Genomic DNA, 26,857 nt, shown 5'->3' on the forward strand with positions numbered 1-26,857 from the left:
GTAAGTCTAGCCAGAGGGGGAGAATCTGAAGAGGAAATGGGGATGGAAGCAAGCATTCACATCACTCCTCCTATGGGCCGGGCCCTATGCTAGATAGGTTTGACAAATATTAACCTATTGATCCTCATAACAACCGTGTGAGTTGGGTGCTGTTATTCCAATTTACTATTGAGGGAAATGAGGCAAACAGAGGTTCAATGACTTGACCAGGATCACGCAGCTAAGTGTCTGAGGGGCCTATTTGAAAGCAGGTCTTCTGAATCTAGGCCCAGTGCTCCATCCACTGTACCACCAGCTGCTTCCCATCAGTTAGTATATCACATACACAGGGACCAACTGGACTCAGTATTCCATGCATACTGCCTTTCAATGCTTTCTTCTCAATGGTCAAATAAAAAAAAATTAAGATGGAACATCAACTGTCAAAGAATAAATGGAAAACACTGTAATATACTCATCCTCCCTCCCCTACAGGTGGTGAAATGTTTTAACTATTACAAATTTGCCACTGAAAACATTAAAGGACTCTCAGTCCAGACTTTAAAAAAAAAAAACCAATAGCATTACACTTTTCTGTTATCTCAGCATTAAACATCAAATGGCTCTTATTTATATAGGCTTTTATATTTGAAAAATCACTTAATATACATTATCCCATCTGATAAGTCAAAATTTTTAACCCACAAAAGAAATTATAGTGTGGTTCTTCAAAATTTATATCATACATATTTACCAAAATGAGTCAACGATTTAAGTAAAACAGAAACGGAAGGGTAACAATCTTAATAAACTGTAGATGTATGAATAAGGACATTTATTTATATTTTTTAGCTCTAATCACAAAACAATTCTATTTTCTTACCAGTTGCCATGGGTATTTACAAACTGCTGTACCGCATATCCACAATTGCTCACTTGAAGGACCTTTGAATATTTTTGCTTCCAGGAGACCAATGTTGTATGCAGCACAATAATTTAGAAGGACTATCAAGAGGAAGAAAAAAATATATTGCTATAATTGCAAATATGGATAGAATTTTGTCACAGATTTTTTTCAAAATTTACAACTATAAAAGTTAGTTAGAAAAACACAAATTTCTTTCTCACCATTATTCACTACCTTAAGTGAATTACCTCAAAAAGCAATCTCTTTATCCTCCAATAGGTCAGCATTGCACATTCAGGTTTTTGTTTGTTTGTTTGGTGGTGAGGGAGGGCATACCATGCTTATGAATCATCATGTGGGGAACTATCCTACTGGGAATCTCCCTCAACCATGCAGACAGCAATTCATCTGTACCTCATGCTTTCACAAAGTTGCTAGGTCATTGAGAAGTAGTAACATAACTTGCTCAGGGTCACTTGGTTTCTGTGACAATGGCAAAATTTGACTGTCTAGCTATCTATCCGCTCCACTGTCCCTCATTCTTTTTTGCTTTTAAATATTAAGCCTATGATATTATTTGCTACCAGATAGTCTCAGAGAGCTGCCCTGCTATACCAAATAGAGAAGGATGCAAAAAGAGCTTGATATAATGATGTGACAAACCATAACGGCAACCTTTTACAAGACAGTCATGAAAAGTTAAGAATGTTCGTCAATGCCATAATTAATCCAGACTCCAAAAGACTGATGAGAAGCATTTCTCCATTCCCCTGACATAGAAGTGATAGACTGTAAGTACAGAATGATATATACATTTCCAGACACAACCAATACAACTCAAGCTTGTTTTGCTTAACTATACTTGTGTTGTTGAAATCAATGGCTTTTATTTGTGGGGAGAAAAGGAAGGGGGTAGGGGTAATGATGCAAAGAGGAGGAAGAGAAAAAATGTAAATGAACCATATTTAAAGTACACAGAAGGCAGATGGAAGTTCAGTAGAGGAGACAAATGGGCAAATTTTGGTACCATCTTATTAGATATGGACATATGTAATTATATTTTATTTGTATGTATATATTTTATATTGTATATATACAATGTATGTATGCACATATATTTATTTGTATGTATATGTTTATGTGTAAAGGGAAGCTAGCTGGAACAGTGAATAGAGCACTACCTGAAGTCAGAAAGTTTCATGTTCTTGAGTTCAAATCTGGCTTCAAATGCTTACTAGCTATTTGACCCTGGGCAAGTCATGTGTTTGGCCTCAGTTTCTCATCTGTAAAATGAGGTGGAGAAGGAAATAGCAAACCACTCCAGTATCTCTGCCAAGAAAACCCATATGGGGTCATAGAGAGTCAGACACGACTGAAAAATGACTAAAGAATAAAAATGTTTATGTATATAATTACATATTAATAATAGATATATAATATGAAATAAATATATAAAATATATACATGTAATAGATTTTATAGATTCACAGTTCATATATAAGCCTCTTTTTCTGGCCTTTATAAATGGAAATGTTCATGTTTGTCAATAATTTTCTACACTTCATTATTCTTGTTCTTAACACTGATAAGAAGCACAAAGGCATACGGCATAATGTCTTGAAGCTTGTTCTATTCTTGGTTGTTTAGGGACTAAGGTTACAATGCTTTTAGCTGTCCTTGGTTCTTTTAGACATTAGATTTCAATTCATATTTTTATATTGTATTTGTTCACAAACATGCTGTTTTAAATTAAAATCCTCCATTTTATATTAGAAGTGGGAAGAAAAAATCTATGTCATCTTAAACCATGATTAGCCATCAGAGTAGGACTACAGTAAATTCAACTCAATAATTTATTAGCATTTATGAAATGTCTATGGGTTAAGGCACTATCCTAGGTGCTGAAGATACAGAGACAAAAATAAAATAGTCCCTGCCCCTCAAGGAAATTACATTTTCCTTGGTGTTAACACAAATCCACAGATAAGTACAAAGCCTACAAAAGTATATATAATATCTTTTTGGAAGAAGCACTAAAATGAGAAGGATCTAGAAAATCATCTTTTTAAAAAAGTCTAATCTAAGTTGAAATGATCCCTTCCAAGAGTTAGATATTCTGAGGGAAAGCATTTTAGGCACTTAAGACTAAATGCCAAGTTTTACATAAGCAAGAAATGAAATGGAATAGTACTGATAAGAAAGTTTATCTGGAACCTAGAGCAGATGAGGAGAATGTGAAATCAGTTGGAAAGGGAAGTTGATCCCAGATCATGAAGGGCTTTAAGTGCCAAACAAGAGTCTGTATTTTACCCTAGAGGCAATGGGGAGTTGCTGAAAATTCTCAGAAAGGGGAATGACATCTTCAGACCTGAAGTTTAATAAACTTATTTTGGCCTCTGTGTGAAGAATGAATTAGAAGGGAGAGACTAGAAGTAGGGAGATCAATTCTTATGCTATTATAATCATTCAGGAGGCCTGTAATAAGAGTCTAAAGTAGGTTAATAACTGTGTGAATGCATAGGAAGAGATACATGCAAGAGATATTGTAGAGACAGAATCAACAAGTCTTGGCAACTGGATATACAGGATGAAGGAAAGTAAAAATTTGTCGATCACTGCAAGGTTTGCAAATCTGGTTGATTTAAAAAATGATGGGGGGGCAGCTAGGTGGCACAGTGGATAAAGCACTGGCTCTGGATTCAAGAGGATCTGAGTTCAAATCAGCCTCAGACACTTGACACTTACTAGCTGTGGACCCTGGACAAGTCACTTAACCCTCATTGCCCCACCAAAAAAATGATGGTGCCCTCACAGAAAATAAAGACAAGAAGTAGGTATAGGTGGAGGTGTACCATTTTTTATATGTTGAATTTGAGATATCTATGGGACATCCAGGTCGAAATGTATAGCAGGCAATAGGTAAAATGAGAGTGAGCTAAGAAGAAAAGAAAGACTAATTAATATAGATAATAGATTGAGAGTTATCTTCATAGAGATAAGTGAGCTCATGGTAGCTGAAGAGAGAGAAAGGAGGGGAAAGAGGAAAAAAAGCAAGGATTAAGGGAGAGACAGAAAGGGAGAGGAAGGAGGGAGAGAAACAGGGAGAAAAGGAGAGAGACAATGAGAAGAAAAAGAGGATGAGGTAGAGGAGAGAAAGAAGAGAAATAGAGAAGAAAGAAGAGGAGAGCAGAGGAAAGGAGGCCCTGAAGTGCACCCACAAAGGATATTGGAAAGTCAGTTAGAAGAAGAACCAAAAGAAAGTAATGTCAGGCATCATGACAGGGTGGTCACCAACAGGGTAAAAAGGTGAATAGAGGTCAAGATAGGATGGCTGAGTATTGAAAAAATGCCATTTCATTCAGCAATTAAGTGATCTGTTGTTAAATGGATGACTATCCATTAGGGCATAATTAAAGTAAATTATGGAACATGAATATATTGAAATATTGTGCTACAAGAAATGATGAATATGAAGAATTCAGAGAAGGATGGGAAGATATAGTACTGATACAGAGTGAAGTAAACAGAACCAAGAAAAGAGCATATATATTGCAACAATGTAAATAAAAAGAATGCAAGAAGAAAATTGAATTCTGTGTAATTATACTGACCAAACTCAGCCCCAAAGAAGAGTTGACAAAATTCACCTCCTTTCCTTCTTTGGAGTAAAGGAAGACTATTGGTGTGGAACGCTACATATACTGTCACCCAGTGGACATGTTGGTTAATTTTGCAGAACTATTTTCCCCCTCTCCTTTACATTCTTTGTAATGAAGGCTGCTCTATTGGTGAGAGAACAGGGGAAGATAGATATATTGGGAAAGAAAGATGATTGTAAAAAAAAAAGACAGAGATAAAAATTGTTTCTAAGTGGGAAAAAATTATCTAAAAGTGGAGAGGTGAAAAAATATTCATATAGTGCTTACTATGTACCAGGTACTGTGCTAAGGACTTTAAAAATACTATTTCATTTGATCCTCAAAATAACCATGGGAGGTGGGTGCTATTATTATCCCCATTTTACAGATGAGTAAACTGAGGTAAACATAAGTTAAATGACTTGCCCAGGGTTACACAGATAGTAAGGATATGGGGTTAGATTTGAACTCGTCTCCCTGATTCCAGACCCAGTGTTCTATCTAACTGTACCATCTAACTGCTTCTAAAATAAAATATGTGATGACTGTTCAAAAAAATACACCATCACAACAAAGGTATTGTCCATAACCTTGAAGAAAAATACTTTCAGTTGAATGGTAAAGTTGAAAGTCAGATTACAAGGGACTGAGAAATGGTTGAGAGGAGAGTAGGTATAGATAGCTTTTCTAGAAGTTGTAATAGGCTAAGTGCAATAAAAAAGACATTATAAACACACTGGCTGCCTTGTGAATTCTTAACTACCAGTCTATTTGTATAAATGTAAGTGAATAGCTGTAAAGAGCTTTGCAAAGATCAACAAACACATAGTGTTTGTGTGTGTGTGTGTGTGTGTGTGTTGTGTGTGTGTATACACTGCTTCCTAAATTTAATAAGGGCAAAGTACTCCTGTGGATTCAATATAACTTATTACATTCAAAAATTAAAAATAAAAATAATACTTTTCTTATTGCCAATGACTCCTGGAGTATAGACTTTGGTTTTTCATAACAAAAATAGTAGTATTTAATTCTCTTTATTAGAACCCTAACCTATTTCCATCTTGGATTTCAGAGAGACTGTTTTCCCAGCTGGTTAGACACAAAGTAATTGTTATGATTTTTCCCTCTCATTCTTAACTTGGTGCTTGAGGTACTTAAATTACTTCCAGTCCTGAAGACACTTAGCTACTCTTCCAGGTGTCTGAGAGGTCAGGCTGCCAGCTTTGATGGCTTTAGGAAATTTAGTGGTTTTAAGTTTCTATTTATAGAATTAATTCTATACCACATTGAAACCAATTTTTGAGGTAGCTCAAAAAGGAAACACCTTGGTACTAGAATTGGGAGAGAGGAAAGATTTTCTGGTTTCACTTAATTGTCTAAATTGAAAGAAATACATGAGAAAGGGAATATGGCTGGGGTTGGCAGCATATAACCCCTATCTATAAATATTCAATATAAGAAAATGAATTTTTCCATACTGGGGTCATTCCAGTGGTTTAGTTCATTTGACACCAAAGGAGCTCAAGATATTGATTTATGTGTCCTTCAAAGGTTAAGAACAGATAATTTAATGTTACTTCCAATAATCAGTTAATAGAATTTAATAAATACCTACTATGTGCTAGGTACTAGGAATACAAATGCAAAGATGTTATAATCCCAGTCCTCAGGGAGCACATGTGCTAACATAATGCTGATTTTGGCTACAATTTAAAAAAATTAATAGCAATCTAATTCTATTCCACAAGAATTTATTAAGTGCCTACTATATTCCAGGCATTATGGTAGATACTAGAAATACAAAGACTCCTCCACCCCTCTACTTTACTTAAACAACTAAACAGTTTCTGCTCTTATGGAACTTACATTTTCTGAGCAAATTAAATATTTCCCTCTATTCCCCAAAGTATCGAGAATATTAGATCTCCAATTGCTAATGGTCATGGGGATATGAATAAACAGCTTTCAGAGGAAGAAATCCAAGCTATCAATAGACATGTGGACTCTAAATCATTAATAAGAGAGAAATGCTAATTAAAACAACTCTAAGGAAATGCAAATTAAAACATCTTTTAGGTAGTAACTCATACCCATCAAATTGGCTAATAGGACAAAAAAGGGAAAAGATAAATGTTGAAGGGAATGTGGGAAAATGGGACACTAATGAACTGTTGGTAGAGTTGTAAAATGATTCAACCATTCTGGAGAACAATTTGGAACTATGCCTGAAGGGCTATAAAACCGCGCATAATCTTTGATCCAGCAATAGCACTCATTACTAGGTTTGTATCCCAAATAGATTTTTTTTTAAAGGGTAAAGAACCTATTTGTACAAAAATATTTCTAACAATTCTTTTGTGATGACTAAGAATTGAAAATTGAGGGGGTGCTGATTAGTTAGGGAATGGCCGAACAAGTTTGTGTAATTGATTGTAATGGAAATATATTGTGCTATAAGAAATGACAAGCCAGATGATTTCAGAAAAACCTGGAAAGACTTACATGAACTGATTCAAGAAAGAACAGAAGGAGGAGAACACTGCATACAGTAACAGCAATGGTGTACAATGATCAACTGTGAATGACTTAGCTATTTTCAGCAATACAATTCCTAAGGACTCATGATGAAAAATGCTATCCACCTACAGAAAAAGAACTGATGAAGTCTGAATATAGATCAAAGCATTCTTATTCTCTCTCTCTCTCTCTCTCCTTCCCTCCTTCCCTCTCTTCCTTCTCTCTTTCTTTCTTCAAGTTTCTTGCACAAAATGACTAATGTGGAAATGTTTACATGATTGCACACGTATAACCTATATCAGATTGCTTACCATGTCAGGGAAGGAGGAAAGGGAGGGAGGGCTAGAATTTAGAATTCAAAACTTGTGAAAAGTTTAAAATTGTTTTTATATGTAATCAGGGGAGAAATTAAACATAAAAATATGAACATAAATATATGATATACTAAATTAAATAATATATGTTGTAATAAACATAATGTATTATATTACACAATACTATATTATATATCATGATATAATGATATATTATTATATTAATATAATATAATAACTACTTTATAATATAATAAATTAAATAATAAAATATATATATTTTAAAACAACTCTAAGGGACCACCTTTTACCCATTATTAGATTGGCTAAGATGACAAGAAAAAGGAAAGTGGCAAATGGTTATGGGGCAATGGGAAAACAGGTATACTAATGAATTGTTGGTGAAGCTGTGAACTAGTTCAACCATTCTAGAAAGCATTATGGAACTATCCCCTAAATGCTATTAAATTATGCATAAGCACGTCTTGACCCAGTAATACTGTTACTAGATCTATTCCCCAAAGTGATCAAAGAAAGAGGGGAAAGGATCTATATGTACAAAAATATTTATAGCAACTCTTTTTGTAGTAGTAAAGAATTGAAAAGTGTGGAGATACCCATCAACTGGTGAGTGCCGAACAAATTATGGGAATATGAATGTAATAGAACACCTTTGTGCTGTAAAAAATGATTAAAAGAATGATTTCAGAAAGAACTTGGCAAATTCTATGAACTGATTCAAAGTAAAATGAGCAGGGGGCAGCTAGATGGCGCAGTGGATGAAGCCCCAGCCCCAGATTTAGGAGGACCTGAGTTCAAATCCGACCTTAAACACTTGACACTTACTAGCTGTGTGACTCTGGGCAAGTCACTTAACCCTCATTGCCCTGCAAACAAACAAACAAACAAACAAACAAACAAAAAAAGTGAAGTGAGCAGAACCAGGAGAACAATTTATATGATAATAATAATATTGCAAAGATAATGAAGTTTTGAAAGACTTGATAACTCTGATCAATACAATGATCTACAACTCCAAATAACTCATGATGAAACATGTTATCTACTTCCAGAAAGAAAACTGATAGACTCAGAGTACAAATTAAAGGATATTTTCTTTCTTTATTTTTTTGGGGGGTAAGTGGGGGTGGGTGGGAGAGGTATGACTATTGGAGGAATTTATTTCACATGCCACCTTAGTAATGGATTGTTTGTCTTGCCTGCTCACTCATGGGTGGGGGAGCCAGAAGAGGGAGGGAAAGAATTCAGAACTAATAATAAAATAAACTTTATTTAAAAAAATAAACCTTACATATGCTTATAGGACTTAAAAAGAATAGAAAGCTACTTTATATTATTATTGGTATAAATGTTAAGATATATAGAATGAGAACCCATGTGCTGAATTAACAGAAGTCCTAGAATTCTGGAGCAGTAAGGGACCTTGGGGATCGTTGGATCCAGTTTCCTCATATTATAGATGATGAAATGAAGGCACCAAGAAGTCCAGAGATTAGTTTGTAACTTCATTCAATCTACTGGGCAAAGACCATAAGGGCATAATCTTCACTTAAGTAGCCAGTTTTAAAGTCCCTATTGACAATATCTTATGAATATAGCAGGCCCCACAAAATTGTGTTCACATGTGCCTTTTCTCTCTCCTTTCCCACTTACCCTCAAATTCTCGCATTGACCTAATTTTTTTAAGTACTCATCCATTTTGATTTAGTAGGGTTTATTAAACACATAGCCTACAACACTCCCAAGTACCCTGAACTAGATTAAAATGCAATTGAGAAATATTTAACAAAATAAATAAAAGTACAATAAAATGTAGATAATTTTAATATGTGGTTTTATAAGTCAAGATGTGGCCTTCAGAGATCCTTCCGTTTGGCTCAGTAGCCACAGTTTCTGTATGAGTTGCAAGTTACTGCCTCAGAAGACAGTGTTGCTCATGCTGAGGTGAAGCTGGAACCATAGCCAGAGGTAATGAAAGGAAGCTGGGTTTGGCCTCAGGTGGCCCCCCAAAGAACCTGCATGGTGGAGGCTCTGTGAGCTCTGAGCCTCCTTTAACTACTAGATACTCTTTTCCCACGGCAGATCTCAGTAGAAAAAATACAGAGTGGTCACACACTTGTCAATGACTAATTGGCCAAAATTCCCTCTCCCCAGCCCTTAGGCCTGGATTGAAAAGCACAACTCAAATGTCCTTTCCTCCAACAAGCCTTTCCCTGAACCTTCTTAATTGGTAATGATTTTTTTTCCCTCTTCAACCAGCACAACGCACTCTGATAACATCTATCTTATACATTTATATTGTCAGGAAAAAATTCCAGGCCTGAGGAAGCAGCTAAGAAAATGGAAGACACAAAGTCTGCCTTCCTAGGGGCTACAATTTAGTCAGATTATAATGCAAAGTAGAACATGAAAGTGAAATAGGTGTTTAGGAAAGAGAGACTTCCTTCCTAAAACAAGTGACAATTTTATCTGGGCCTGGAAGGACAGGTAGGAATTTCATTGTTGGGGCTACCATTCCAGACAGAGGGAATAGCATGAGCAAACCACAGCGGTGGAGAAAATACAGTTTGTGTTCTAAAAATGGCAGTGGACACATGTGGAGAGTGATGGCTAGTCCAATTCAGCTGGAGCATAAGGTGCTTAAGGAACAGTGGAAGATAAGGCCAAAAAGTTAAGTCAATGATAAGCTAAGGAATCTTAGAACTACCCAACCCTATCATGTCCAGTACAAAAGCTCAAAACACTCACTATAATTGTTTCTTAAATCCATTTATTATGACAAGTGTTTCCTAAAAATTCAATGATTTTCTTTTCCTTAATGATTCTCAATGGTAAGCTGCCATTTGGCAGCTTGTTATAGTCTCCAAATGACTAAAGGAGACAGTGAAATATGGCAGAAGGAATTTTGGACAGGGACTCAAAGCTGAACTGTTACTGGAAGAAATACAAAAAACACCATCTCATGGATTCATTTTTTATTTTTCTACTTTTCTTTCTTTCCTAAATTCCTCTTACATGGAAAAAAAAGAAATCCAGCTTTTTCAAAATAGCACGTTTGTGTAGTTACCTAGTAATCTGTGTGTACTACTCCACTGATTAATCTTTTTAACAATATATTTATCACAGTAAATTCATAGAAGCTGGAAGAACAAATGGAAATAAACTTACTTAATATTTTTTCCAAAAGATCTCAGGATTTCCAGAGAAGTCTTCTACTAAGTTTTAATGGAAGTTTTTCCAAACACTTTAGGCCCCACTGATCTCCCTCTTCTCTGATCTCTAAAAATTCTTATTGTCTACAATACTCATTTTCTCACTGCACTATTGACACATACTACTTCATGTGTTTCTCTTATTTCCCCAATTATTTATATTCCTCTTATGCCCCATCTAGACATAGCACAGCTTACATTTAAAATAGGCGCTCAATTAACATCTTTTTAAATTAATAAATGAATGGAGGGAGCAATGGATGGATGGATGGATGGATGGATGGATGGATGGATGGATGGATGGATGGGTGGATGGGTGGATGGGTGGATGGATGGTTATTCTATGTAGAAGTAAAGGTTTCCCAAAAAGCTAGGAAATTATTTTGAAATTATTCAGGAACTAGTTGAAAAAATGCTGGACCTATTCTGTCATTAAAGGGAGCCCCTCAATATTCACAGCCTCTTTCAGCCAATCAATCAGTCAATAAGTATTTATTGAGCATTTCCTATGTGTCGGGAACTTGGCTAAGCTTTAGTGACACAAAGAAAGGAGAAAACAGTCCTTGCCCTCAAGGAACTCATGTTATTTATAGAGAAAATACTATGACAACTGTGTCAACACAAGGTATCTATAGACTAGATAGAAATAATGTCAGAGGGAAGGGGCTTGGGGAGGTCTTCTTCAATAGGTAGGTAGATAGTCAGGGAGATTAAGCAGAAGGCTACTGCAAATGTTCAGTGTGAGGTGAGGAGAGCCTGAACCAGGGCAGTAGCTATGTGAATTAGAGAGAAGGGGATATATATGAGAGATATTGTGAAGGTAAAAACACCAAGACTTGGCAATAGAATGGCTATGTGTAAGGCATGCAAAAGAGGAGTCAAAGATAGCACCAAGGCTGGGGGCCTAGACAATTGAGATGATGGCTGTGCCCTGTACACAAAGTGGCATTTACATTCCTGGGCACCTTTGTAGACAATGTTCACTCCAATCCAGCACATCTGTATCAGTCAAATGAGACACAAAAGTTGGTGCTCAAAATTATTCTTGTAATAATGCTTATCCTGAAACATAACCTCCCTCCATTCAGACCTACTTTTCCCTTAGGAAAGTTCCTTGCAAGGCCTCCACTTTTGGGAAGGGCCCAAGCTAATGATGGTTTATTCCCTTCCCATCTGTGCTTCTTACTCTCTCCAGACTTGGCCATCCCTTCCCTGACTCTACCTTCTCCTCACTACCCCTTCTCATTTGACTTTTTATATGTTGTCTTTTTTTTTTTCCTTTAGAATGTAAGCTCCTTGAGGGCAGAAACTATCTTTTTTTTCTTATATTTGCATCTTCAGCCCATAGCATAGTGCCCAGTATATAGTTTAATGCCCAAACATTTAATAAATGCCCATTGCCTTGTCTTGCCTGATTCAAACTAATACTTCTCATAGCAGAAAAGAACCAGAACTAAAGAAGATTATCATTGATTGGTGAATGGCTAAATGAGCTTTGGCACAGAAATATAATGTTACTCTTCTGTCAGAAAGAGTGAATATGATGAAAACAGAGAAGTATATAAAGACTTATATGAACTGATAAAAAATGAAGCAAGCCGAACCAAGAAAACAATATACAGGATGGGCCAAAAGTCATGAATATTTTAATAACCCCTTTATTCTTTGTTTTAATTTATAATACCATTGCATCATATACAGTATATATAGGAAATGAGTTGATATTACATGTGAAAAATAAAATCTTGTAATTGGCAAAAATAAAGAAAAAATAATTTTCAAAAAGTTATCAAAACATCAGACCCCTTTGTGAATTTTGGCCCACCCTGTACATAAAGACTATAACAAAGAAAATGGAAACAATATTATTCTCTCATTTCAGTCATGTCCAACAATTTGTGTCCCCATTTGGGGTTTTCTTGGCAAAGATATTAGAGTGGTTTGCCATTTCCTTCTCCATCTAATTTTACAGATGAGACAACTGAGACAGAGTTAAGTGACTTGACCAGCATCACACAGCTAGTAAGTGTGTAAGGCCAGTTTTGAACTCAGGAAGAGTTTTCCTGACTTCAGGCCTGGCACTATATCCACCGTGTCACCTGGCTTCTTCATGAAAACAATAAGAGTAATCAAAATTGAATACCACAAAATTATAATTACCAATGTTTGGTAATTATAATTACCAAATTACAAATATTTGGTCCCCCAAAAAGAGATATGAGGAGGTACCTCCCCCTGCTTCTTCATAATTAGGGTTATGAACCACTACAGTCAGACTGATGCATTTATTAGTTTTGATGAACTGTTTCCCACATTTTTTTATTTTTTAGAAGAGATAGCAGTTACAGAGAAAGGGCACACTATTATTTAAACCAAGATTGCCTTTTTTAATTACTAAAAGAAAGCCAGTTGATCACAGAAATCTATCTCACTACCCTGAGTTCGCTAATTTTAGTGACCAAACAAAGAACTGGATACCCTCCTCTGTATCTATTAAAGGATGGCTAGGAAGGAATAAATTTTCACTCTTCATTCAAAACTTTTAAAGAAGCCTTGAGAACTTGGAGTTCTAGTCTCTCTGGTGTCCTAAGAACCTTCAATAGATGGCTGTTATTTACATAGGCCAACCTAGGATATCATGGAGCTAACTTCCTTCCTATCACCAGGAGTTCTTCATATCAAGTGTACTTAAGATAAGTTCTTATTCCTGATTTTATCTTAAATCTTGGCAGCATTAATAAATAGATAAATGTTAATTAGTAAATTTTTCTTTTGATGTTTTTGAGTAGAAAGTCATTAGTAGCACTCTAGTGTTTTTGGTTCTTTATATCTCATTGACCCTTGTCAAAGGGTCTATATCTTTGAAGGACTTAATTGACTTTTTGCCAGTGAATTTTTATGTCTGAAATCTTGTTAGTCCATACATACATAAAAAGTGTATACTATTTGGGGTTAATTACATGGCAAGAGCAAGCAATAACCAACAGATAGGCTGTGTGTTCCATGTGTTTCCTTACTAGCAGGGAGTAAATACAAGGAAGGTTGATACCTTGGGTGGACACCCTGTGGCAAACTTGTGAGAAAAAAAGAATGATAGAGGATGGGCAGGCATGGATGAGTTTTATCTTCATCCACTAGAGGAAATATCTACATCATGAAGATGACAGATACACTGGAGTACTGGAGAAATAATATATCTATTACTCAATGAAGCATACCCTGTTTTCAAACAGTTCTACTGAAATCATAGAATGCAAGTGAAATCATAGGAGGTCTTGTGATAGATGTAAATCTAATCATACAGGCTGTGAAATGGTTAATCTCACCCCCCCACACACACACACACACTATTGAGCTAAAAAAAACTTGCTTACAGAGTGGGTACATTTGATACCTCTTTTGTTATAACAAAGAGAAGCATTCTCCTTTATCCTCATGACTTTGCCTTTGCCTAGGAAGACTTTTATGAATCTGCTGGGTCTTTGGGGCCAATTACTGTTTCGATAAATACTTACCAATATTTAAAAATCTTATCTTAAATCATTTCTTCCAATAAATCAATTTCTTCAGCTCATTTTAGTGGTATTTTGCTATTGACATCTTCACAGGACCATAGGATATAACAAAATGATAATCAAATTCCCATTCAATTGTCCAACCCCAGCTACCAAAGAAAGCAATGACTGTGCAGTCAGGAAAAAAAGCAACTGTGTTTCAGATCAGCAAAATCATCCTTTCCCAGGCACTAAATACAGTAATGACAAACTCATCAGTAGGTAGGACACTCCAAGAAGATTTATAAACAGGAAGTGGCATCCCTCATCTGCTGACTCTGATAGTAAGAAAAGGAGAACCTAAAACCATGAAGATTGCTTCAAATAGCCCTTTGTCTTTATATATACTGTAGTATACATATAATGATTTGGAAAGAGGCACAGGTCATATCAAGATTTTTTTGAACCCATTCATAGCCACAGGAAGTGTTATTTTCAAAGTCATTGTCTTGAAGTTCAAAGACCAATGACACAGCTGAAAAGGGTTAGAAAAGCAGCATATTGTAGTTAAGTTACACATACTTCAAGCAATTACAGGACAATATTTGTATTTTTGATCTATGATATATACCTTTCTTGTTATTATTCTTTTTTAAAAGTCCAAAATGAGAAGCACAAGAATGGTTACACTTGTTATGTATTAAGACTTTATCTCAAAAAGATAATTTAAAATGAAGGGAGGGAGGGGAAGGACTTAGCTGTGAAAAAAAATGGCTTCTCTATTGATGATAGCAAAAAAAATTAATCTGAGCTATGTGTCCAAACATTGGAGAATAGCTGAATAAATTATGAGATTAAAAATGATAAATATATACAAGATAATATGGGAAAATGTGTATGAAGTGATACAGAGCTAAATAAAAACCAAGAGTATATATATATATATATATGGACCAGGAGTGAAAAGAGGAAAAAGAACAAGTCATAGGTATTGTAGTCAAATCTGAAAGTGAACACAGAATCAAGTGTTTTCTTTGCATATTTGCTGTTTGTCAATCCATTTAGTGCTACCTTATTGGAGACTAAAGTTCTGTGTAGGATATTGCTCCCATATATGATATATCTATATGTATTTTATTGTTTTTGTCAACAATAAACATTTATAATACATCTTTTTTTCTTCTAAAATGATTCCTATACTTTATTTCTGATGTAAAAGCAGCACAACATAACTTTTTGCCCAATCAACCAATGAATATTTATTAAGTACCTACTATGTGCTACCACCCATTAACAACCACTGTAAGACAAGGTTCTTAATCAAACTTTTAGAGAGCAACATTTTTCTCAACCAGTTATAATTCTCATCAGTAAATAGCATTACATATCAACATGTAATAGTCCACCCAATGAACAGTAAGTATATACTTGCTTTGTATCAGTAGGTACTTAACAGTAGTGGGACTCTGTAAGTATGGGATACTTCCTATAACTTCAACATTATTGGATATATTGATTAGTTTTGCTGAATATTTTTTCTTCTTTTTTATTATAAGGGATGACTCTCCCAGTGGGGTAAGGAGAAGAATACAGTGGGAAATGTAAGTGAGCTAAAAAATAAATGTAATAAAAATTCATTCTTTAAAAAAAGAAACTGAGTGAATGAAAGTAGTATAGAATAAGAATGTTAAACTAGGTTGAAGACAAACTATGGGTAGCCTACAGCATCAGGAAAAAATATTTGTATTTTAACAATAGGGATTAGGGAGTCACTGAAGGTTTCCGTTTGGATTATTTTGGTAACTGTGAGGATGAACAGGAGAAGTAAGAGACTACTGGCAGGGGCACTAATTGCAAAAGATAATGAGTAGGGGGTGGAAAAGAGATATTAGAAAGGTAGAAAGAATCAGTAGGGACATAATGAGGAAGAGAAAATGAAGGGTCAACAGTAAATGAAGTTCAAGTCTGGTTGACTGGAAGGATGGTAGCACTATTCTTCAATAGATGGAAATCAAGAAGGGAAGTATTATTTGTTTTTGGAAGGGTTGCAAGAGTGAGGAATGATGAATTCAGTTTGGGACATGTGTTTGAGTTGCCAGAACAGGCAAGCACAGATACCCAACAAGCAGTTAGGAATTTGTAAACCAAAGCTGAGAGAAATCAGGACTGCAGGTAAAGTTTTGGACATCATCTACATACAGGTGATAACTGGAGTCACTGGAGTGGATAAGGTCAGCAAGCTTAAATCATTAGAAGCACTTTAGAGTCACCTGGAGAAAGTTTCAGAAAATAAACAAATATACAATGGTGATGGGATTGGGCTGAGCCTACTTGGAGATAAGGATCATCAAGGTAAAGTCGATTTTCTTAGGGATAAAAGTAGTTTTAATGTAGTAACTGGACAGAACTATTCCAACTCTCTCAAAGACTCATTTTTTTTTCTTCCTTTGGCAGCAGTTAAGAAATGTGCCATTTTAGATATTTGCATTATCACTTGAATGATTACAAAAGCACAGTCTCTACAGTTATAAGTAGATAAGATAAACTTCAGAAGAACATGAAAAATAATTATATGAACAAACCACTGTTATATTAAACCCAGATTAACCTGAGCAATAATTTCCCATTTTTAGTGGATAGTGAAGGGGAAAATGGGTGGTCCAGATCTATGATTTCATTTATCTATCTATCTATCTATCTATCCATTCATTTATTTATTTGTTTGTTTGTTTGTTCATTTGTTTTGAATTTTGCAGGGCAATGAAGGTTAGGTGACTTGCCCAGGGTCACACAGCTGGTATGTGTCAAGTGTCTGAGGCCAAATTTGAACTCAGGTCCTCTTGAATCCAGGGCCAGTGCTTTATCCACTGCACCACCTGGCTGCCCCGTGGTCATTCTTTATGTGGAAAATCTAAGCACCCCTGCAAATCTGTACCTAAATTATAATTGCAGCTGGGCAAGTCACTTAACTTTCATTACCCTGCCCCCCAAAAATTGTATTTTGGGGCAGCTAGATGGCGCAGTGGATAGAGTACTGGCCCTGGATTCAGGAGGACCTGAGTTCAAATGCAACCTCAGACACTTGACACTGACTAGCTGTGTGACCCTGGGCAAGTCACTTAACCCCAACTCACACACACACACACAGAGAACAGATTGTTTTGCTTTTGTATACTCAGCACCTAGAACAGTGCCAGGCACAGAGCAATTGCCTAATGAATGCCTGTTGATTGATTAGAATTGCTTCAAGTTTGCCCATTTTCACCCAACACACAGTATCTGTCTGACTCAGGTCTTCCTAATTCAGAGACCCTGGCATTTAACTGCTACACCATGCTGCCATTCTCCCCACCCCCAAATAGCATCATAATAATAAAACAAAAAGAACTTGTATTTTCTTTCTTTTTTTTTTTTTTTTTGCAGGGCAATGGGGGTTAAGTGACTTGCCCAGGGTCACACAGCTAGTAAGTGTCAAGTGTCTGAATCCAGATTTGAACTCAGTACTCCTGAATCCAGGGCCGGTGCTTTATCCACTGCACCACCTAGCCACCCCCAAGAACTTGTGTTTTCAAGAATTGTAACCTGTCAACTTTCAATTTGGGCTACTATAATTTTATTTAGGAAGAACATCTAATTTAATGAATTCAGCTATCCACTCTTTTGAGTCATGGATCATAAAGAGTTTGCTATTTTTACTCTTTTCTGGAAAAGATCTTTGGCTATGTGACTTCCTTTTCTGCCTCCCTTCTCTTTCTTCTCTTTCTCATCCACCCTTAAACAAAATTCCATAGATACTTATCTTAAAATGTCTATATAGTGCAGCAAGTTATTTCCATTAGGGGTTTTGCCCAGAAAAGGTCTTTGAAATCCTTACTGGAGATTCAGGACTTGTATAATTCAAAGCTAAAGATTGCAGAGTTGAAATCCCACCAGATAAACACACACTAAGCTTAAAGGGTGTGTTTCAAGTTTAAAGCACCCAAAGATAAATGGAAAATGTGTTGAGATGGTGTAGCCTGAACTGTTGTGAAATGAGTCCAGCTTGTGTTCTGTCTGCATTTCTATAAAGTAACCATGGAAATGAGATCAAGCCTGAACAAAGAAAAACAAAGGCTACCTTTAAATGAGTAACTGAAAATGACAACTAGGGGAATGTGGGGCTTCTGCCAGCTAGAACAGCTTTGTTTGGGCAAAATGCAATGAAATTGTTCTTCTAAAATTGAAAATTGAGCCTCTCTTTCCATTGAGATAAATAAACGATGCATCACAACTTATGTATTTCCTGTAAAAAAATGGTTTGGTCATTTCAAACTTCTAAAAGTAAAAATTTTACTTTCTGTTACAGTGTAGTATAGGTGACTAAGTGATACAAGAGGAATAGTACTAGACAGAGTCAGGATGTTCTGAATTCAAATCCAGCCTCTGATCCAATGAGCTTTGTGACCCTAGACAAGTCATTTAACCTCCCTGTACCTTGGTTTCCTCATCTGCACAATGTGGATAATAATAGCATAGGGTTGTTGTAAGGATAAAGTAAAATAATACATGTAAGGCATTTTGTGAACCTTACAACGTTATATAAATGCTAGGTATTGTTGTTGTTACTGTATTATATCATCTTTTAGCTCAGGAAATATATTAATAACATGGAGAAATACCATAGTAAATACGCCTTAAAACACTGTTTCTCTTTACTGTTTTCATCACAGGAATGTTGCGAGTAAAACTGTATAAACTGTTAAATATGTTACTACTGCTAACAAAATGATATAACAAATGAAAAATAACTGGAGTAGAGGGAAGTATGAGAAGGGAATCTGTTGTTGTTCAGTTGTTTTTCAGTCATGTCCAACTCTTCATGACTCCATTTAAGGTTTTCTTGGCAGAGATACTGGAGTGGTTTGCCATTTCCTTCTCCAACTTATTTTACAGATGAGGAAACAGGCAAACAAGGTTAAGTGACTTGCCCAGGGTCACACAGCTAGTAAGTGTCTGAGGCTGGATTGGAACTCAAGAGAATGAGTCTTCTTGACTACAAGCCCAGCACTATCTACTAATCCAGAAGTCCTCTCATGCAAGCCACACCTGAGCAGCAATTTTCCTTACAGTGTCTCTGACAAGTAGCTTCTGCTTCAAGATTTCCATTTCTTCCCTTTCCACTGACCTCCACTGACTCCCAAGAGAGCCTTTTTCAATTCACATCTCTGTCACTTTCATCCACTGCTCCCATTTCTTCCTTGTGGGACCAAACAGAAGGGAGTTAAATCTTTCTTCTACCTATTAACTCTTCTAATACTATATAAGATAGCTATCTCGTATGATCCCCTAATTCTTCTTTCTTCTGATCCTCCTTTGTATGTCAGGGTCCCCAGGCTTCAGATCTAATCTCATTGCACTTTTCAGAAAGAACTCCAGTTTGTGGAGTCAGTAGGATCTTAAAATGGGATGCCCACATAATACTCCGGATGTAGTCTCTAAGAAAAAGCACAGTGAAATTATATTCTGAACACTACAACCTTCTTTTTTTAAACCAGACCAGTGACTTTGTCACTGAATTATTACATACCTTTCATGTGAGAACTAACTTAGTGAAACTCAAGGGGTTCATCATCAAGAGGCAGGGTGATATAGTAGAAAGCACACCAGCAATAGAATCAGAGGATCTGGTTTCACAACCCTCCTCTGGCATCTAGGAGGGGTTTGACCTTGGGCAATTCACTTAACCACTCAGGGAAATAGTTTTGTCATCTGTAAAATGGGGGTCCAAGACTAAATGATCTTGGAGGTCGATTTCTTCTCTTGACCTATATCCTATAAACTGGTGGGGTTTTTTTGTTTGTTTGTTTGTTTTTAGTGAGGCAATTGGGGTTAAGTGACTTGCCCAGGATCACACAGCTAGTAAGTGTTAAGTGTCTGAGGCCGGATTTGAACTCAGGTACTCCTGACTCCAGGGCCCGTGCTCTATCCACTGAGCCACCTAGCTGCCCCCAAACTGTTTTGTTTTTTTTTTTAGGGCAAATGTTTTTATCTTTATTTTACAGATTAAACCAAATTCTCAGAAATTTGCCCAAGACCACACAACTAGTTAGTGACAGAACCAACACTCAAACATCCTATAAACTCTTTTTTGTTTGTTTGTTTGGTTAGTTGGTTTTTCAGGGCAATGAGGGTTAAGTGACTTGCGCAAAGTCATACAACTAGTAAGTGTCAATTGTCTGAGGTTGGATTTGAACTCAGGTCCTCCTGAATCCAGGGCCAGTGCTTTATCCACTGCTCTACTTAGATGCACCCCACCACCATCACCATAAACTCTTAAAGACCATTTCCTATGTGACCTGCATCAGTGGCTGGAGAACCCACCCTGACAAAATCATGGGTCCTTTAAGTAAGGCAAAGAGTTGAAGGTTTTTTGAGAATAGATGGCAATAATCTGATTAAACCTGTGAATATGGTGTGGAGAATGGATTAGAAAAGAAGAAAATGGAGAAGGCATGACCATTTAGGAGGCTACTACAGCCATAAATGTAGAAAAGAAAGAAAGCATAAAGTAGACCATTGCAAATAATAACAGAAAGAAAACAGAAGCAAAAGATGTTACTGGGATAGAATCAGCCAAGTTTATCAAGTAAATGAAGATAGCAAAAGAGGGAAAAGAAATAATCCAAGACAACTTGAAGGTTTCAGCCCCGAGTACTGGGGAAGATGGTACAAATTGGGAAGCTGGAAGAAAGGAACTTTTTTTTTTCTTGCAGGGAAAGATAATGACAGTTCAGTTTGGGCATCTTGAGTTTGAGATTTGAGAGACATAGCTAGGTGGAGATGACCAATAGGCGTTCGGAAATGTAGGATTGGCAATCATGATAGAGAAAAGGACTGATGATCCAGATTCGGGAGTCATCTTCAGAGAGGTCATGATTAAAGTCATGGGAGGAGATGAGCTCAACAATGGTGAGCATGTAGAATAAGAAAAGGATAAATATTAGATTTGGAGGGAAGGTTCCACACTTGGGAGGATGAAGAAAAGGATGAGGGAAAGGAACCAGTAAAAGAGATGGAGTAGTGATGAGAAACATAGATGAACAAGGAGAGTGTGGGCAAAAGTGAAAAAAGGCTAAGGAAAGTTCTAGGATGAGAATTTGGCTATTGGGAGGGCACTGATAATTTTGCAGAGAACAGTTTCTGTTCAGTGGTAGAGACTGGAGCTATCCTCCCTGGCAAATCATTTAGACACCTGAAGGGATAGGGGTAGGGTCTAGACCTGTGATTTTATTGCTATAGGAAAACTCCCTCTATCAATACAGGTCAGCCTTCTCTGCAACTTAATATAAGAAGGCCCATAAAATGACACAAATTCTAAAAAATGAGTTATAATCATCTCTCTTATCTGTGCAAATGTACTTTAAATACAAAGAATTACAAACATATAATTTTACTTTGAAAAAATCTTCATCCTACTTGCTCTATTTACTTTATCTCATGGATTTTATATATATATATATATATATATACACACACACACACATGTATTATGGATAATATATATACACATATGTATTTTGGATTATATATGTGTGTATGGGAATTCCCTATACCAGGGATTCTCAAACATTATGGTCTCAGGGTCCCTTACTGTCTTAAAAATTATTGAGGCCCCCAAAGAACTTTTATGTCCAATAATCTACCTGCTGTACCACCTAGCTGCCTTAAATTTAAATTAAAATGTCTGAGTTTATATATATATATATATATATATATATATACATACATACACACACATATACATCATATATACATAAACACAAATACATAAATACACACATATATATTAAGGCAGATAGGTGGTACAGTAGATATACTGCTAGATATAAACAAAAGTTCTTTGAAGCCTCAATAATTTTTAAGAGAGTTAAGGGGTCCTGGGACCAAAATGTTTGAGAATCTCTGGTAAAGGTAATTCCCGACAAAGAAACACCTTCTACCAAAGTGGATCTCAACTACTCTGCAAAGTATAATTTTAGAGAATTTGCAGGGACAATGAGAGTTTACCCAGAGGATCCCAGCCAGTATGTGTCAGAGAAAGGACTTGAACTGATGATGACTACTAGACATCCAGTGGCCCTCATCTACTTTTTATGTTGCTGCCTTTCAAAGGGCTATATAAATGTAAGCTATGATTGTTTTTATTAAGGTCTCTTCCACCTTAAACATTCTATGATAACTCTATATGGTATCCTCCTTTTTTTTCTTTCCTATCTCAGGAACATCCTTATCCAGCCTCATAAATAGGCAAAGTAAACAGTCTTTGTAGCTGGACTTAGACTTTGAATGAAAGGGCCTCCAGACCAAAAAGAACTCCCCCACAGTGCCTGAAATTATTTACTTCACTTTTTACTGCTCACTGTAATGTCACCAAGATGCATCCCTTTGGAGCAACATGTATCATCCCAGGCAGATGGCAATCAGAAACTCTCTCTCTCTCTCTCTCTCTCTCTCTCTCTCTCTCTCTCTCTCTCTCTCTCTCTCTCTCTCTCTCTCTCACACACACACACACACACACACACACACACACACACACACACACTACTCTTAATCAGAGGCTTTCCTCAAATCAGAATTGTCCCATGGGAAGAAACCCAGTAGTTATCTCTCTAGTCCAATTCCCGTCCCCTTTTAATTGCTACCTGTAATTTGGAATTTATATAGGCAGAGTTGCAAGAGGAAAAGGAAGGGATACTTTTGAAGCATGGGGCATTCCCAGAAAAGGCAGTCCTGAGCAGGACATGGAACCAGAGGGAGCAAAGGAGCACCAGGTCTTGGAGGAAAGTCTTGATTGCCTACTATGTGCCAGGTGCTTTGGTAAGTATTTTATAAATATCTCATTTGATTCTTACAACAATCCTGGGATTTAGGTGCTATTTATTACCTCCATTGTACAGTTGGGGAAACTGAAGTAAACCTAGGTTAAGTGAATTACCCAGGATCATACAGTTAGTAAATGAGGGGAAGATTAGAAAAGATGTATAAGGGAAATGTGTGTGTGTGGGGGGGCTGGGTAGGAAAATTCCCCAACTTCATAATTTTGCCTACTCAGATTTCATGGTTGGGATATTAGATCTAGATGTCAATGAGTCATGTTGTCTCCCATTGCACATTTAGCATGCATCACCAAGAAATTAAAGGCATTTTCCTCCTTCACTAAAAAAGCTTTGTAGATAGCCTCAACCCATAAATGTTTACACACACACACACACACATATTATGGTGATAGCTAAAGCTCTCTTCCTCAGGCATGCAACTTCTTGTTAAGAGGAGTAAAGTGATAGAAAATGAAGTAAGCAAACTTTTTTCATATTATGATTTTAAATCATTACTATCTTTACAGAATTAAGAGACATTTGTATTCAGTACATCTTAATAACTACAGGCTAAAATCCTTATGTCTGATAAGGCCCTGCAGCAATACATTCCACTTAGGTGTGTCTCACAGTTCCTGAAAGAACAAGTTAGGACACTCCCATGAAAATAAGCTTGTGTTTTCACAGTTTCTTTTCAGATGAAGCAATGAGAAGGGAAAAAGTTGAATTTTTTCAGCCCACATACCTTAGCTGATTTTCAGTGTTGATAAATATGAAGATGATAAAGGAATTAAGATTATGAGGTTTGTTTTTTTTTCTCAGTCATTGATGCAGAGTCCTAGACCAGGACTGGTAGGTACAACAAAAAGAGTTTTCAACAAAAAAAAAGTTTTCAAGGAAGGAGAGAATGGGACTCTTTCCAAAGGATTTCTGGTAGCCATCAGTGGTCTAGTGCAGGGCATAGGTTTTATTCTAGTCAATTACATATGCAGGGTTGATCTCTCTCCAGGGCTAATGCTAGAACTCCATGGCTTGTTTTTTTCATCAGTAAAAATTGTTATACTGAGGATGCCTTAGAAAGGCAAAGGATTCTATTTACAAAGTCCTAGGAAAATGGCCAGAAGGCATACGGGGGAAAAACTAACAACCTCTGGTCATAGGATCACAGATTTTAGAGGAAGAAGGGACTTCAGAGATCATCTGGTCCAACTCCATCATTTTACAATTAAGGAACCTGAGGCCATAGAGCAAAGTGACTTTCCTGAGATCACAGGAGTAATGAGTAGCTGAACTGCTACTCCAACCTGGGTCCTCTGACTTGATATAAGTCCTTTTCCACTGCACATCTTCCATAATGCAAAGCCAATACTGTACCACATGTTTTGTTTTTAATTGCAAAGGTTACTAGCCAGGTATTCAAGGTCCAAGAACAATTTTTCTTTTCCAGAAGAGAGTGTTAGACTTCAAGGTCAGGACCTCTACCTTAACTGATCACTAACCTTTCTCAACTGTTCTTGGGCACTACTCCGGGAAAGATGGACATCAAGGTAATTCCTTAATTAATTCCATCACTGCTAATTGCTAACATTCTAAGCAGGCCTTTCGGTTCCAGCCGTGATTAACAGGGAACTCCACTTCGAGGCACATTGCCACTATCTGTACTCTTGTCTACTTTATCTCAGAAACGTGGGAACAACTCTGGCTGCCTGGAGTTTACAGAGGCTGAATAGTCAACAATAGGGAGAACGCAGAGGGGAAGGAAGAACTCCCTTTTGCCAAACATTGATTAAAAGCCGTCAGTTTTCCAAAGTCATGCCAGGGAGGAAACACCTACAAAGCAGCGGGGAGACAAGGAAAGACTAAAGGCGACTTCTCTCCTTAGGAGGCCCGGACGTAGAGGGCAGTGGGTTACCGGTTGCTTTTCCAAAGCAACAAACGGCCTGTGTCAGGAAGACCGCGGGGTGAGGAAGGGCTGGCTGAGGGCCGGGAGGGGAGCAGTCCGGGAATAGGGGGCGAGCCCCCGCCTGTCTCACAGCTCCTTCCTTCCATCCCTCCGTAACCCCGCAGCTCCACTTTGGAGGCGGGAAACAGGCTACGGGCCGGTTCCGTAGTGGCCGTAGCACCTGTCAGTCTTAGCCTGGGAAGTTTCCTTTAAAAACTCAGGAAAGTCTAATCAAAAGGTATCAGACAGCCTCGAAGACAACCCCACAAACCCGCCCCCTATGAAAAAAAAGAAAGGAAGGAAGGAAGGAAGGAAGGAAGGAAGGAAGGAAGGAAGGAAGGAAGGAAGGAAGGAAGGAAGGAAGGAAGGAAGGAAGGAAGGAAGGAAGGAAGGAAGAAAGAAAGAAAGAAAGAAAGAAAGAAAGAAAGAAAGAAAGAAAGAAAGAAAGAAAGAAAGAAAGAAAGAAAGAAAAGAATGGGAAAGGAGAAGTGAAAAGTTGAGAAGCACAAAGGGGATCCGGGCTGGAAAGGGCAAAGGGCAATGGGGAGGCTGGGTGTAGGCAGGTGGTGAGATTTTAAATCGTTTCCAAAGCCTCTCTTTCGTTCCCATGCCCCGGACGCCCGGGACAAACTGGCTTCTGCAGTTCCCAAGAGAATTTCATCGAAATTCGCTCAGCGACTTAGCCAGTCCATCGGTTTGACTGTCCTCATCTCCTCCTCCAGTCCCTGCCCAAGAAGGGAAATTCTGGTCCTTCGGGAAATTTTCTTCTCAAGATCACGTTTCTGCCCCCCAGCCCTAAGTCCTCTTTCCCGTGCTGGCAAAAGGATTGCTCACTTTATCAAAACCAAAACCAAAACCTGCAAAAGGCAAGACTTTTGCTTACCTTGACTGAGAAGCATCAGAGTTCCCAACTTTCTGACTTCCCCCATCCTTAGTTCTCCTGGCGTCTGGGGCGAAAGTAGCACTTAGGTGTACCCAAGAAAGCCTTTGCAGAGGACTGCAAGAAAGGAAAGAAAGTCCCGAAGTGACCCCTCTCAGCTTCTCTTTCTCTTTTTCTCTCCCAGCAGTAGGTTAGAAATTGACTCCGGGAAGAGAGAAAAGTTGCTCAGGACCAGAAGCTGGACATTTGCATTGCACCAGCCCAGGAGGGGGTGTCAGCCGGGCAACCAGCCAAGAAAGCAACCAATCGGCCCCGCCCCGGCCCGCCCTCTGTAATGCCGGATCTACCCGGGGGCCCTCCCACCGATCATTCACACACACCCTCTCCTTTCCCGCCCCCGCCCCAGCCCCGGTCCTAGTCTCTGAAGTGGGGAGTTGAGTTCCCAACTCTTCCACACCCTTTTTTGGGCTACTAGGTCGATGCCTTCCTTTGATTTACAAGGACAGGGCCAGCTTTCTGGACAACCCCGTGTGCAGAGAAAAAAAACAGCAGAAAAAGCAAGAAATAATTACTTGCCAACTCTTCCCCCTCAGACCTCAGTCTCCCTTCTCCCAACTTGGGGTTTGAGTTTTTAGAGTGAAAAAGTTTTGCTCTTTAATCCTGTTACACCAAAGAGTGTGGGAAAAGAGGGGACGGGGTAAACAACTTTTCTTTCACCTGAGTTTCAAGTTCTTTCTTAGGAGACTCTGGGAGGGGACCATCCCTGTCTCTCCCTTTCAGGAAAGTGGGTGGAGAACAGGACAGAAATAAACATACAATGCCCAGGTTAAGAAACCAAATTTAACAGGAGAATTAGAGCAGTAGGAAAAGAAACGTACGTGCCTGTTAGACAAGGGCATACTACTTGACTTTTACAAAGCACCAATCACGATAGACATTTCATGTCACATTTATTTAGACTGATCCATTCTTTAAGAAGTCTGGAAGTATAAAGGGGTATATCCCTGCCTCTAGATTCTAAGGACCTGGGTTCAAATCCCATTTGTCATGAATCCAGCCTCTGACACTTATCAGTTTTGTGACACTGTCCAAGTGCTT

The 26,857-nt window shown here is 37.6% G+C and overlaps 1 protein-coding gene across 1 annotated transcript in view; it reads right to left on the bottom strand.

Moving 5' to 3' along the window:
• The window catches only part of ITGA2 (integrin subunit alpha 2), a 136,249-nt gene extending 110,346 nt beyond the window's left edge, over positions 1-25,903 (bottom strand). The window contains 3 exon segments of the mRNA XM_043979895.1: positions 863-903; positions 905-984; positions 25,763-25,903. Coding sequence (XP_043835830.1) covers positions 863-903; positions 905-984; positions 25,763-25,808 — 167 coding nt within the window. The 5' untranslated portion in view covers positions 25,809-25,903.
• Between the last annotated feature and the right edge of the window lie 954 nt (positions 25,904-26,857).

The sequence above is a fragment of the Dromiciops gliroides genome, chromosome 1 (assembly GCF_019393635.1).
Source record: "Dromiciops gliroides isolate mDroGli1 chromosome 1, mDroGli1.pri, whole genome shotgun sequence".
Taxonomy (NCBI): domain Eukaryota; kingdom Metazoa; phylum Chordata; class Mammalia; order Microbiotheria; family Microbiotheriidae; genus Dromiciops; species Dromiciops gliroides.